Here is a 15,361-nt window from a genome sequence, read left to right as displayed (position 1 = left end):
GAAGTTCGTTTCTAGTGTTCACATCACGAATTGAAAATCATAATTTAAACAAAGTGCCACCAAAATAGTAGCGTAAGTCTCCTTTAAAAAACATTCGAATTTTGGATTCAGTAGGGGAATTGTAAGTAATATCCACTTTCATACTACCCATAGAATGCAAAGAAGGTGTCAGTAGAATTGCTTAAAAGTCTCTTTCTAGGATTCTAAGCACAAGCAAAGGAAAGAAATCATAAATTAAATAAAACTGTAAGATATGACAAGAATCCAGTCACCACTAAAAGAACGTTATGTCAAGTCAACTTACAAACCCAGCAGGTCATTAAAACAGAGTGTGGTATTATTTAAATTGTTCTTTTAACACAATTCTTTTTTTTATTACGAATCTATTGATTTTTTCCTCTTCTTTTAATTTTTTTCTTAATCCTTACATTCCCAGTATTGCACTTCCTGATCTCTCCCTTCTCTTTTTCTCAATCATGAGCGCTGCCAAGAAATTTCCTAGTGGGGGAGGGGAGCAAGCACAACAAGAAGCTTTGCTTTACAAGAATACATATGGCAATTACCCAGTTTCCTATTTTTTTGATTTTTTTTACAGCAGCACCAACAGGAACAAGTCTAACACAGATGCACAAGCTGCTTCCTCACAACAATCTATTCAAAGCTTCACTCTTTACCTCCTCCTATGATGTTCCAATTTCCTTTAATTAAATCCAGCGGCAGATCCAAAGAGGTTACCCTCTCCCCTCCAAGATTTTTGTGGTGCCCTCATTCCTAATTTATCCTTCTTTTTTTTTTCTTTTTCAGAATTTGTCAATTGGTCAATCATTGGCACCCTCGTCACATCTCCCCCAAGATTTTGCTTATTGGCACCCTTGTCACATTGGGCTTTTGCTCTTTACTTTTGCCCAAGATTTTGCTGTGGATCCGCCCCTGACTAAATGCTTCCTTGTGACCTCTTCGCAGCCCGTTCAGGAACGACCTACTTTTCGTGTAGCCTAGATGGATTTATCCATTATACGACTTTATTGGTATTTCAGAAGATTTAATGCTTCAACTATTTACTTTTCTATGAAATTTTTTTTTATCATCATTTTTTGTTAATACCCTAAAACGGAGCTTGTAGCCAGATAACATGGGAAGTATTTATGTCATATACGCACTAGTAATAACCATACTAGAAATATCTAAAAGCAGTAACTATAGAACATAATTTTCCATATTTTATATTTTGATGAGCCTTGTTAGGTTTATTAATGTTTTCCTTTACTATCTTATAAAATAAAAATGTATCAAACAGAAAAAAAAATCTTCGGGTTGTTCTTTGCAGGAACCGAGTAAAGATAACCAGGGGGAGTCAGGCAGCAGAGTCACTCAAATATTACATCATACCAAAGAAAAGCAACTTTTCTGGGGTGTGAAATGTAAGTTTCATAAGTTTTGTAAGGTGCAAGTTTTATCAAATATCGTATTTCATAAAAACTCCCTAGCAACTTTCTTTCAAATGAGCCCTCTAATCTCTCTCTAGGATGTTCTAGTACCCCCAGAGGCGGTGACACGAAAAAGAAGAAAAAAAAAGAGAGCCATCACTACTTTCTATGCGAAAGTTTTCCTTGTTTCCCAAAATGAGGAACTATAACAAACACCAAAAACAAGAAGAACAATAGGGAACTATAGAAGAACTATAATTCTTCTAAATGGGGTTTTCGGCAATGGCGGTTTCAACGGTGCAGTTTTCATTTCAATCAGACACCAATTTTAATGGGGTTTCAGGTCATTCTTCGAAATTCCAATCAACTTGTTTTCACGATGAACTTTTACCATTAAGATTAATAAAAATCATAGTTACCATTCCCGAATTAGCTTCAAATGGTGATTTTCCTCAACTGACGGTTCTTTTAAACTTTCGGTTACAATGGGCTAGAGCCCGTTCTTTACTAGGTTGCAACGCATACCGTAGCCATAGTTCTTTACTAGGTTAAGCCGTGTTTAAGCCCAGAGCTTGAAGCATTAAGGAAAATAAAAATGAATCTTGACTGTTCGCATTGCTTAGGTGAGAGCTCAAATAATACTTATTCAAAAATGCGAAAAATTGGAAATTCAATTTTTAATGAAAAACAATACCTATATTTAATACAGGATTATGCATTAAATTAATATTATTAAAAAATATATACATACTATTTGTTCGCGCTGAAGAAGAGAGGCGGTTATTCTCTTGAAATGTATTTATTAATTTAGTTTCTATATTTAATTAATATCTATATATATAAAACTAAAGTTCAGTTTTTGGTAGTAGCGGGCAAAAAAAAGAGAAGAAATATGGTTGAAAAATCAGCTTAAAAATTAACTAAAAACATATGGAGCCAAACAACTTAAGATGATGTAGCTTCTTTGTGAGGGTCTAGTTGTCTTTTGGAATCAACAGAATTAATGTCTTCGGATGAAAAGCGTTGCTAAATTTAACTAGTTAGATTAGCTAATTTATTTCAACATGGCAACACTGACGTAAACTTTGTATTTGTGAAGCAAGTTTTCAAGATTCAACGTGGCTACACTGACGAAAAATTCATATTTGGGAAGCAAACAAAAGAAAAATCTTGGAAAATCGTAGTTTTCACGTATGAATATACTTATGATGGGTCCAGTGGGGTTCGGGGCTCGTCAGTTGGTTTGGAACCGAGGTCAGTGGAGTGACTCTGTAAGCTCAGCCAGAGTCGACCCAGCTCTAAATGGTTTGAAAATTTTTAACTTAAATGTACTATCGCCAATGTCAATGAAAAGGCATCTCCGCCAAGAAGTTACAAATACAGAATTTATGACAAGTTTGCCTAGGACTATCACATCAACACTAGCGACAACCACACTAGCACTTCCAAGGGTAATATGAAAAACAAAGAAAGGATAGGGATGTCTTATTAAAAAAAAATTTCGATTCGTCATTCAAATCACGAGTTGAAAAAAACCATAATTCAAAGAAACTGCCAAAAGTAATAAAGAAGAGTCCCCCTAATATTTCCATTTCACGACGATGAATAAATTTAAGTTTTTGGTAAGAGAAGTATCTGAGAGGGGGGAAGTTAAGAAGCAACATTTTAGAGAATTCTTAAGCATGTTAAGCGATAGTTAGGGGAACTGAAATATCAGAGTACAGTCAGGCTTTGGCTCTCGAACACAATTAATTCTGAAGTCTGCTCCAAAACTGAATTATTCAAGAAACGAATTATATAAAAATAATTATATTAAATGAATTTATCAAATGAATTAAATTATATCAAATGATATTATATTAAAATTATAAATTATATTATTATAATAAATTATTATTATTATTATAAATTATTAATTATTAAATTATTATTATAAATTATTAAATTATTATAAATAAATTATTATTATTATTAAATTATATTAAATTATATCAAATGAATCACATGCCGGTATATTTTAAAGCCATGCGTTATGTTCGAGAACCGAAACTTTTTTCCAGAATAGGGTTACATGATTCTCGAATTTTCTGTTTGAAAACCCCTTTGTTGGTGCAGTGAGAAGTTCCAGAATCGAGCTCTGATTATGTCCAAATTTAAATTATAGATTAATTATTCAGAAGTATCAAAGATTATATCTTTGACGAATCTTAAACATTTTTATATTTAAATTTTAGAATAAATTAAAACAGAAAGTTATACTATCGAATATAGAAGGAAACATTACGAATAAGGGAAAAAACACTGAAAACTAGTATGTCCGAGTAATTCTAAGTTGGGTATACTTTGATCCAGCAATGAGTATACTTATAAACCTAATATAAACATAAGCCTAACATAATTAAAAAAGATATCACCAATCCAACAGCACAAACACAGAGACAAACACACACCATAAAACCGAACACAAAATATATAAATTTAAAAAAATGTTAAATAACAAATAATATATAATAAATAAAATATAAAAAAAGAGAATGGAAGACTGTTTTCCTACTTTAGTAATTAATATAGATAAGTATTTGAACGAGGCCTTAACCCTACTCATCCATCCAATTACATAGGTCAAACAGCATAGCCATACACAATCAACCGCAAAGCATAGTCCATGGACAGGCAGTCGTGTCGTAAGTAAATATAAGTCGTCATATACCAAATATTTAAAACTATAAATCAAACAAATAATTCAATGGCGACCATCCAATACAAGGGCTCATCAGGAGAATACGCACTTGCCTGTAGGGCTTCGGCGCTTTAAATTCTCAAGAACCTAATATAAATATAAACCTAAGAAGTAGAAAAAATTGATACTTGGAAACAGGCTTTGGTGATCTTACTATGGAAAAATATTTAAGACTGTTCGTGAAAAAATTAGTTAAGGGGTAAAAACCTCCAAGAACACCATTTAAGCAGCATGTGAGGCACAAGAAGAAATGATGGGGCTGAAGGTGAGGTATAAAATTAAGTTGCAAGTGAGTTGTGAGGAATATTAGCTGCCAAACTCCTCCCTGGAATCTCAAAATATTTGTGTTTTGTCATGACGCCTTACATTTTAATGATATATCTTTTTTCGTGTGTTTTTTTTAACCTCTAACCTATCCCTCCCTTAAAACCATCAATTTAAAACATAAATGCACATTGAAAAAGATGTTGAAATCGTATCAGGTTCCAGCTTCAAAATTTGGGCAAAAAAAAAAAAGGTTTCGAACTAGAAAAAAAAGTGAAATTGAAAAAAAGCAGGAAACGACTATTCTAAATTAGGCAAATTGGCTTGATAAACCCATTAATCTTGTAGTGATTTTTGGAGCATTTGTCAAGCAACCGCGTTCCTGGGATCATTGAAGAACTTACGGAAAACTAATTCCACACATAAATTCGTACAATTAGTATCAGTTTGTGTGGCCTTTATTGCACCCACTCAAATCACAAGGGGAAGAATTATTGGTATTAAAATTAATTACCCAAAAATGGGCTATTTTAAAGGAAATAAATTCCCCTCCAAGATATAAGATACATATCATATTCGTGTTTAAAAAGAATTTAGGGAAATTCTGAAGTACTTTGAAGATAGATAGATTTTCAATGCTGAGAATCGACAAGATCTGAATTCTTTATCAAAATTAGTTAACGCTACTTCCTTATCTATAAAGTTAAAAGAAAAACTGGTCTTAAACACGTCTGCTTCTGTCCCAAGTACTTAAACTAAAGAAACATATTTACAAAAAAGTTTTTTTTTTAAATAAAAGTGATGTCAAAACCTGAAAGGAGCAAAAAATAACATTGGAAAAAAGGGAAAAAGCTACATCAATTTACTTTTCTTTCAAAAAAAGATTTTAAAAGAATCGATTTAAAAAAAATTAATATGATAATTGGTTTATTGTTTAAAAAATTGTACACTCTTTAAAATAACTGTGTAGTAAAATAATAGGGGACCATAAGGAACAGAGAGATAATATGAAGAGCGTTGTTTTGGCATCCTACGGTACTCTCTACAGCCTAGAGTAATATGTCAATTTGCTTTACTTTTTTTAATGTTACGAAAACATGTTTGAAAAATTCGTATGATAAATTGTTTATTAAAATTTCTTATTATCAATAGAAAAATAACTACAGTAAAATCATCGGGAATCATAAGAATTATAGCAAGGCTGTATACAGGAGTTGGGAGGGTTTAGGGGGTTTCACCCCCCTTCTCCCGAAATGTTTGCTCGACTCGAAAAAACGTTACAAAAATGAATATAATTACCCCCCCCCCAAAAAAAGGAATCCTTTAATACCCCTCTCCCTCCCCCACCCCCCAAAACAAACCTTGGATACGGCCCTGGATCAGAGAGCTAATAGCAAAAAGTGTGGCTTAATTCCACTGGTTTGCTTTTGTAACGTAGTCTTGTGAGCCAAACATTTTACTTGTGGGAAGTATCTCAGAAATGCAGTCTAATTCTTTCATTGTAACGTTAAAATAACCCCAACTTTGAAACCTGATTGCACTACCTGTGCGAAATTTTAAACCAATCAAAGCAATGGAAAGTGTTTGAGTCACCAGACTTCTTTTTTTACCACTAATCTGTCTGCTACTTTAATTGTTTCATATTACAAGCCCGTGGCTGACCATGGCGTTTTGGTGTTTTTTTTTGTTTTTTTTTTTTTTTTAATTTAGCAGACCACAGAGCCCTCCACACATTTGGCCTAGCGAATTCCAGGTTAAGGAAAAACCACCGTTTCCACCTCTCCAACACGGTGAGGCCGTGAAGCGCGGTGAAACGGAGATGGGTTAAAGCTTCTACCAATGGGTTATTCTAATACCCATTCTACCAATGGGTTATACCAATGGGTCTTCTACCGATGGGTTAAACAACAAATACATTTGCCATAGAGGAATAGACAGAGTATAAACAAAAAATGACAGAGTAGAGAGTCAATGGTTTAATATACTTACTTTTTACTTTGAGCCAAGTATAAGCCGTTGCCTCCCCTGCTTTATTCCGGGCGAAGCACTGATACATCCCATTATCTTCTGTTTTGACATTATTTATAATCAGTGAACCATCCTCAGCAACAACAAACCTTTAAAAAATATTTGGTTTCAGCAGTGCGTTCACTCTTCCCGAATTTCTCGGGTAGAAAATAGGGTTCTTCAGAATTTCCTCGAAAATTAAAGTTAACCAAATTTAACGATTATGTTTAGTATTAACGTTTGTATATTTCAATTTTCGGAGAGATTTTGGAAAACGTAATTGTCTTTCAATTATATTAGCCGTATTAAACATTTTTTTTTTACTAGTCATTGAAAAAGTGCTTATTTCAAAGTCTACGACAAACGGCAAAAAAAGTTAAGAAACTTAAGTAGCCAAACCCCATGTCGTCATGTAAAGAGGGGTTCGTACATGTCTTCAAATTTTATATGTGATTAAAACAAGTTTTTCAGTGGATTTCTAGTATAAAAAAAAAGAAAAAAGAAAAGCAAACTACAGTTTGCTTGCTGTTCTATAACCTCTTTTTAAAGTACTATAAAAGCAATCTTAAAAACTTCGAAAGCTCTCAAGAAAAGTAGTGGTGTTGAACATAGGATAGTTTCAATCGGAAAACACTTGGAGGTAGGATAATTTCAATCGGAGCGCATTTAAAGATAGAATAGTTTCAATCACAGCCCATTTGAAGGTAAGAATTTCATTCCAGTGTAACGACTGGTCTACATTCTCTTCCCCTATATAGTAAAGAGTAACATAGAGTAATCCCTTCTATTCCAGATCTTCTTCATCTGCTTTTAAATCCTCTTACACATCTCCTTTCTCTGAAAATCCGATCAGTTAATAAAAACCTACAGCAAAGAAGGCACAGACAAGCCCCTGCGCAAAAAAAAATCCATGGCTTCATAAACAAAACTAAAAAACAAACTACAATTCGATGCTCCAACTAACTTTTCTAATCTACCACGTTAATACTGCCATTAAATAAACTTTTCTTCCAAAAGAATTCGTATTCCAGAGAAAAGGGCAAAAAATGTATACTGGTAAATAAAAATTATTTAAACAAATTATTGTACAGAATAAAAAATTATTGATTATTTCTTCATATAAGGGAATTATTTCTTCTCTTCCCATATAGAATGAAGAGTTCTATTTCTTCCATTCTTACCTCCATCTTCTTACGCATCCTTTCACCAGACCTTTGGAGTCGGAGCCGTGGAGTCGGAGTTTTTGTAATTTTTTATTGAATGGAGTCGGAGGGTTATTAAAATTAAATTTAGAAAAGAATTTGATAAAACTATGTAGTTTTTACTAAAAGAGAAGAAAAGGAGCCTTTACAAAAAGGGAAGTATTACAGCTCGGAGTAATATTTAAATTATTTAAATTATATTATATTTAATATTTAAATTATATTTAAAGTTTCAGGACTCGGAACCCCCAGCTGGAGTTGCTATATTGAAAATGTTCAGAGTCGGAGCTGGTAAAAATTATAACCAAATTTTTTTGGTGAACCAAAAATTTTGGTAAATTCCAAATCCCTGCCTTTTAAACATTTCTTTTCTCTGCAAAGGTGATCAGCTGATTAAGACCTACTGCAGAGGGCACACCCAAACCCCTATGTTAAAAAACTATATGGCTTGAATTTGTATTTACTGATTTATAGCATTTAATAAATAATAACATATTTTAGTGTTTACTATTTTTGACAAACTAATCCCCCGGGACCAACAGCAGTATAAACAAGCTCCTCTGAGTGTGCCTACATAAAGTATTCATGGTATCATTGATTCATATGAATTTCTAATGATTCTCTCGCCTCTTTTCTATTTCCAAAATACCAACTTATTAAGCCTAATTATTTCAGCGGTAAATTTTCCTTAACTAAGAAAAAAACAAGAACAAACAAACAAGCGTAATAATGCAAGTTTTCTGTTCCCACAAAAACAAGATTTGAATTTCCTTAACTTTGATTATTAAAGTGTTAAACTAAATCGTTAAGTTTAACATTAAATTTTAATTAAAATGAATATTTCAGTTGCTCCTTGGAGGGGGGAGAGGTAAATATGTTATGACGTAGCCATTTTTCATAAGTTTTTTTTTTGGGGGGGGGGGGATCAATATTTTATTTTTCCAATATCATAGTTAATAATCTTTGCTATTTTTCATTATGAAATAACAATTCTGGTTTTGTTTTGTCACACAGGAGCGGGAGCAATCTCAAATCCTTAATATTTCCAAAGCAATTTCTAAACTATTTAGTTAAATACTATCGTCTTAGATAATTGATTATAATGATTAAGAAGACATATATTTACTTACTTGTGACCAGTAATATTTGCGATATTCTCACCATTTCGATACCAAGTTACAATAGGAGTCGGATTTCCTGTTGATTCGCATGGTAAGCTTAAAGGTCGACCAAAGTCTCCAGCAGTTTCGGGGGATACCTTTTCCACCAATACCGGTTTTTCTGAAAGACAGAGAAGTTAGCAACGTTTTCCACTAACAATACTCACAATACCACTCACTGTTCTAGAAAACAGTAGAAAACAGGGGTCAACTTTGATTAAGGTACAAGGAACAAACAACCTTAGTAAAGCAGAACTTTTGAATGTTTGCAAAGTGGAATAAATAGTATACCGTGTGCAAGCTGGCAGTATCGGCTGTGTCCGATTGAAACTTGATAAATTCCCGCATCATATTTCTCTAACTCTAAAAAGAATCCGATTCATCTTTCCCAGACTTTGGTAAGATCCTAATTTACATATTTCAGAGTCTAGTATAATACTTGCAATTTGGTAGCACCACTTCGGAGCTGGTAGTAGTATCTGCGTCTCGCTGAAACTTGATAAATTTGCACTTCATATGTCTCTTACTCTACCTATTCATCTCTCTCAGACTTTGGTAAAAACCTAACACAAGTATTTCAGACTCTAGTATACCACGTACAAGCTGGTAGTAGTGGCTGTGTCCGATTGAACCTTGGTAAATTCCCACTTCATATTTCTCTGACTCTAAAAGAATTCAATTCACCTCTCTTAGACTTTGTTACAAAACCCAATTTACCTATTTCAGACTCTAGTTTATCACTTGTGAGTTTGTAGTAGTATATGTGTCTAACACAATCTTGGTAAATTCCCACTTCATGTTTTATGAACACATAAATCAAAATCATCAAAAAATTAACTATTTATTTATTTAATTGAATATTCATACTAAGAAAAATAGACGCGAACACATACGTGCGCATAAAACGAAATTCCAAACATTTTGGTAGATCGGCAAAAATCATAATAAAATCCATCTTTTGTGCCTGTTTTCATAAGACACGTTTTATAGAGGAATAATTTAAACAATTTGATATCTGAATATTCTAAAAGCCAATAAGAAACACGCACAGACGCACATAAACACAGTACGGTCGGATCAAACAGTTTTTGGTAACGAACTCTAAGTAAGGAGCAACCTAGCTCAATAGAAACCAAAACTCTGAAAAACAGAATTTTGATACCAATAGATACATCAAAAGAATAAAATTTTTACGCTGACTTCAAATACATAGGTTATATCAAGTTTAGTCTTACCCATCAAAAGTTACGAGCCTGAGAAAACATGCCTCATTTATGAAAAAAGGGGTAAACACCTCCTCAAAATCACAGAATCTTATCAGATTCAGCTTTTTAGAAAACCCTAATGTAGAAGTTTCAAGCTCCTATATGCAAAAATGTGGAATTTTGTATTTTTTGCCAGAAGAAAGATCACAGATGCGTGCTTCTGTTTGTTTGTTTGTTTATTTTTTCCTAGGGGTGATCGTGTCAATCCAGTGGTCCCAGAATATCGCAAGAGGGTTCATTCGGACGGAAACAAAATTTATATTGCCCTTTTCAAAAGATCAAAAAATGGAGCGCAACTAGGCCCCCGCTCACGCTCAATTTTTCCCAAAGTCACCCGATCAAAATTTTTAGATAGCCATTTTGTTCAGCATAGTCGAAAAATCTAATAAGTATGTCTTTAAGGATGACTTAATCCCCCCCAGTCCCCGAGGGAAGGGCTGCAAGTTGTCAACTTTGCCCATAATTTACACATAGTACAGGTTATTGCGGTGGCGGGATTTTTCTCCTGGAAGTCGTGGACAGGGGGTTACGTGGGTGGATCTTTCCATAGAGTAATTTTTCATGAAAGAGAATTTTCCATGAAGGAGGTGCCGGGTTTCCCAGTACTATTTAAAAAACGACCAGAAATTTCTGTTGATTTTCCTAAAACGACGGTGAACAGAAACAATTCTAGGGAGAAAACCTGGGTTGTCTATGAGCATACCAAGCCATAGGTTTTAAATAACTTAGCACCGCAAAATATTTTGTAGAAAATAACCGTTCATCAACCTCTAAAACCAGTGCAGCCCGATTACCTGCAAGAGGGGACTTCGCACTCGCACTGAGTCGGGCTCGCACATTTGGAAAGGTCTCTCCACGGAGAAGGCAATCCGCAGAAACCCGTCTAATAATTCCTTCAAGAGAGATTCAACAAACGCGACTCTACAGAAAAAAATAATTCTGGAGAGAGTAAATGGTTGACCAGTGGCACATGTGCCATTATTTATGTGATGAAAAAAATATCTCTGCAGCCAATTTAAGACTAAAGAAATGTACAAAGGGCGATTTGGTGATGATTCAGCTTAATTTTAACTTGGAGCTATAACATTTTCGACTCCAAGTGAAAAAATATTATGTTATTTATTCACAGAAACTTCTTGAAAGAAACCTCATAATTTCCGTAAAATTCCCTTATGGATTGTCTTCTGTTTGCAAATATAGCATAAAAGGGTAATAATTTTTCCCTTCATAAATTGCCACAGCTGGTGCTTTCCAACTCAAATTTCCGAAATCATTCATAACGACAAAGCCCATTTCACAAAGTTATTCCTTCTTTCTCATCTAAATAAATACTTTATTGCCCACCAGCAAATTCATATCAGGACTTTTCTAGGGACAAGAATGTCCATATTTGTGGTCAAATGAAGCGACACAAATATTCAACTCAGAGAAATGAAAGGGATCCCCTAAATTATACTGCTCGAGTGCTGATTCTGCTGTTTCTCCAAGTTCCTTATCAGGTGCGCCAAATTTAGATCAAAAAATGTCATTTGGAAACGTCATTCCGTTTTCAACTTTAAGATATAGACCATGTTACTCATCAAACAGTCCGTGGTAACGAACTGTAAATAAAGAGCACCACGTTCCCATAGTAACCAAAAATCTAAAACATATATATATATATATATATATATATATATATATATATATATATATATATATATATATATATATATATATATATATAATACACAATCTTTTGTGTGCGAACAAAAGAGATCCTGTCAATGATAATCAGAAATAAAAATAAGCCAGTAATATGCCATCAAAAGAATTTCACTTTTATGGCGATTCCAAATAAGTTAATTCATTAATTCATATGTTAAACACACAAAAATAATTAAAATAAGTAAATTCGCAGAACTTTGAATGGGGGTGAACGCTCCTAAAAATGGGGGCAAACCCGCTGCATGACAAAATCTATATCTGAGATTTATATCTCTATCATTCATGTCCCTATCTGCAACAAAACGAAATTTCGGATTTATCCCAAGAAGATTGGGCATGGATGTGTGCGTGTTTTTTCCGACCAAATCAAATTGGAGGGCAACTAGCCCCCCTCCCACGCCCTTTCCCCCAAAGTCGCCCGATCAAAATTTTGAGATAACTATTTTGTTCAGTATAGTTGAAAGGTCCAATAACTATTTTCTAGCAGATGACATGGTCCACCCAAACCCTTCGGAGGATGGGCCACAAGTTATGAAATTCTTCCATTGTTGATATATATATTATTTGCTACTGGAAAGAATACAAAAGATTTTCAGGGGGGGTATTTTCTGGAAAATACATTTTTCCCTGGAGTGAAGTTCTTACTGGGATGGAAGTCTCCGAGGGTGAACTTTCCAGGGAAGTTTTGGGAGGTGGGAATTTGCCAGAATTCATACACAAAAATCATTTTCTTTGTCTTTCTTTCTCATTGGCGACCCCATCTTACATTTGGAGATGATCTGGGGTATCAACCGAGGGAAATTTTTAGCAGAGTTAGAATTCCCTGGGGATTTTTACGTGGAAGGGGGATTTTCCATTAGAGAAATTCTCCATGGGGGTATTATCACCAAGAGCGATTCCCCATGTGGTTATTTTACACACAGGGTGAACTTTTTCCACACAAGGGGGAAGATTTCACCATGACCTGAAAAACTATCAGAACTTAAATTGAAAACTTTTAAATAAGTCTTTTTCAAACGAAAGTATGCTAAGGAGTATTTTAAAACGGAACCGTCCCCAAGAAACTTTCTATGGGGAATTTTTCGCAAGGGGGGTTTTTCAATGGAAGGAGAGGTAGATTTCCTGGGATCATCTAAAAAACGATAAGAAATTAAATAAAAGGATTCTACTGAAAGTAAGGAGCAACATAAAAACTTAAATCTAACAGTAATAATTATGTGTATGGAGGGGGATGCCCCATTCTTCATGTCCCACCCTTTACGCTAAAGTTTTGAGTATTTTAAAAAAAAGGTTCTGATCCAAATTAAACGGCCCTTGTGTTTCAAGATCACTCTTAATTAAACGGGATAAAAACTCGGACTTCAGCGTAAAGAGTGGACTATAGAGTAGGGGGCAGTCCCCTTCATATAGAAAATAATTTCTTTTCGCTTTAAGCTTAAATGTTGCTCTTTTTTAACTTTTTTTTATTTAATCCAGTTAAGTAACGATTATGGAATGTGACGTGGTTGAGCACGGAGGTTACTGGTTTCTCTTTTAAAGGAGGGGGGGCTGAAGCCACAAAAACTGTATTTTAAGCCCACATTTTCATGCTTTCCATGAGAAGTGCTTTTGGCAAATATGAAGTAAGAATTACCAACCTTCCTTCATTTGGAGGAAAATATTAGAATTAAATATGCTATTTTGCCACTGAGGAAATGACAGTCCCCTTCCCATTAGGAAATCTGTATTTATTAGCTCGAAATTAATAGCTTGTAAATATCCAAGCGTTGCTATTAAAAGCTAAACTGGAGTGCCAAGCGCGAGATTGATAGGGGCGACAGCCCCCACAATCGGAAAAATTACATCAAATTATTTGGAAAAATTCTATTTTACTAAGAAAAATATATATAGAAGAAAATCAGGCCATTTTCTCGAATGATTCTTGGACGAAAGTTTGAACTTTAGGGTAAAGAGAAACGGTTTGAAGGCGATTCTTCAGAAATCAAATGCCATCTGGGCAAAATTAAATTTCCGAGAATTTGTTTTTCTAAATTTAGCATGAATTTGACAGGGATCTCTAGTAATGAAAAAGAAGACTCCATTCAGTTTATATTCAAGTTACTGCAATGTCTCTTTTTGCGTCAAACATTAAAAAAACTAAATACAAGCTCCTTTTATATGAATAAAATTGTATGTAGAAACTTTGCCATTAAAAATTCAATTAATATCTTCAACGTGGGATGATATTTTTGAAGACTGTGTTACGTTGCAAACCTTCCTATTTTTGGGTTATTCTGGGAAATGCCTGCTAAAATAAGGATTCGTGGAATCAGGTATTACATTGCCATAGTGTTGACAGTCCCTGTTTTTTTTTAGTTCAGGTTTAGAACAAAAATACCATCTAGAGACAGCATTTCCTTACTCAGCTTCAATAATATTGGCCATAAAAATAGCTACAAAACACTGTTAGCTAAGTCACAGGTTCCCAAACTGGGATTAACGTCCCTAAGGGGTGTTAGAGAAGCAACGTGCTATAAGGTTCTCAGTTGAGTCAAAGAGCTTGGATAACTTACATGAGTGGAAACTGGGGCTAATGTCAACAACAAAACATCCAATGCCCTCTCGCGATTAGCGTTTCGGGACTTTTTTTTAAGTGTAATAATAAGATAAAGTTAGTACAATCATTGTAAGTAGTGAAAATAAAGTAGCAATAAGTATGAAATCAGTTCCTGAAAAAGAAAAAAAATAATCAAAGGCTTTAAAATTGCCAAGAAACGCCAAATGCTAGTTAGTGTTGGTGATTCTTTGTGCTGGCGTCCATTTCCACTCTTATAAAGCTGCCAACTCTCTTTGGATTGGGTAGGAACCTAATTGGTCCTTGGATGTCTAAGCTAACAGAATTAGAATGAATTTTGTTGACAAAGAAATCTCTATTATAAAATTATAAAACCTTTGATCCCGGAAGTAGAGCACATAATAAACATACCGATGTGACAATTCATACGTTGTCCAGTAGAAAGACTGCATTTGATACAAATTATCTGAAAGAGCATACCATGCTCGCAAAATCATAAAACATTGATCATCAAAGGATCATAAACTAACGAACATGCGGCAGTTCCTATGTTTGCATTGGAAAGTCTACTTAATAACGATTATCTGAAAGTTCACACATTGCTCACAAGACTGTACAATCATAAAAGTATCAAACGAGCTTATTGATTACGAATAACGATTAACGAATTTATTGATTTCTGAAGTTATTGATTATCGAATTTATTATCATTGATTAATGAAATTACTGATCGGCAATTCCTATGTTTTCCACTGAATAGTACGCGCTTAATAGCGATTACCTAAAACAAGGATACACACAAGGGCCTCATTAACACCCACTCCTCCTCCAAAAAACCCTTGATTTTCCCTTCGAATTATCGAATAAAACTACCATATTTGGGGTTCCCCCAAAAATGAAGTGTTTAATGAAAATTAATAGGAAATCTGCACTGGTTGATAGTTAGCTAGAGGAACCACAATGGCTGAGCATTCCCTGACGTTGTGATTTGACAAGTGTGGGATTTGACAATGATGTTGTTATTTGACAATAATC

The 15,361-nt window shown here is 34.2% G+C and overlaps 1 protein-coding gene across 1 annotated transcript in view; it reads right to left on the bottom strand.

Moving 5' to 3' along the window:
* The window catches only part of LOC136040410 (protein sidekick-like), a gene marked incomplete in the record, with an annotated part of 274,067 nt that overhangs the window by 142,952 nt on the left and 115,754 nt on the right, over window positions 1-15,361 (bottom strand). Inside the window, 2 exon segments of the mRNA XM_065724684.1 lie at window positions 6,421-6,548; window positions 8,771-8,921. Coding sequence (XP_065580756.1) covers window positions 6,421-6,548; window positions 8,771-8,921 — 279 coding nt within the window.

This window comes from Artemia franciscana, chromosome 20, assembly GCF_032884065.1.
Source record: "Artemia franciscana chromosome 20, ASM3288406v1, whole genome shotgun sequence".
Taxonomy (NCBI): Eukaryota; Metazoa; Arthropoda; class Branchiopoda; order Anostraca; family Artemiidae; genus Artemia; species Artemia franciscana.
This window is presented reverse-complemented; position numbering and strand designations above follow the sequence as displayed.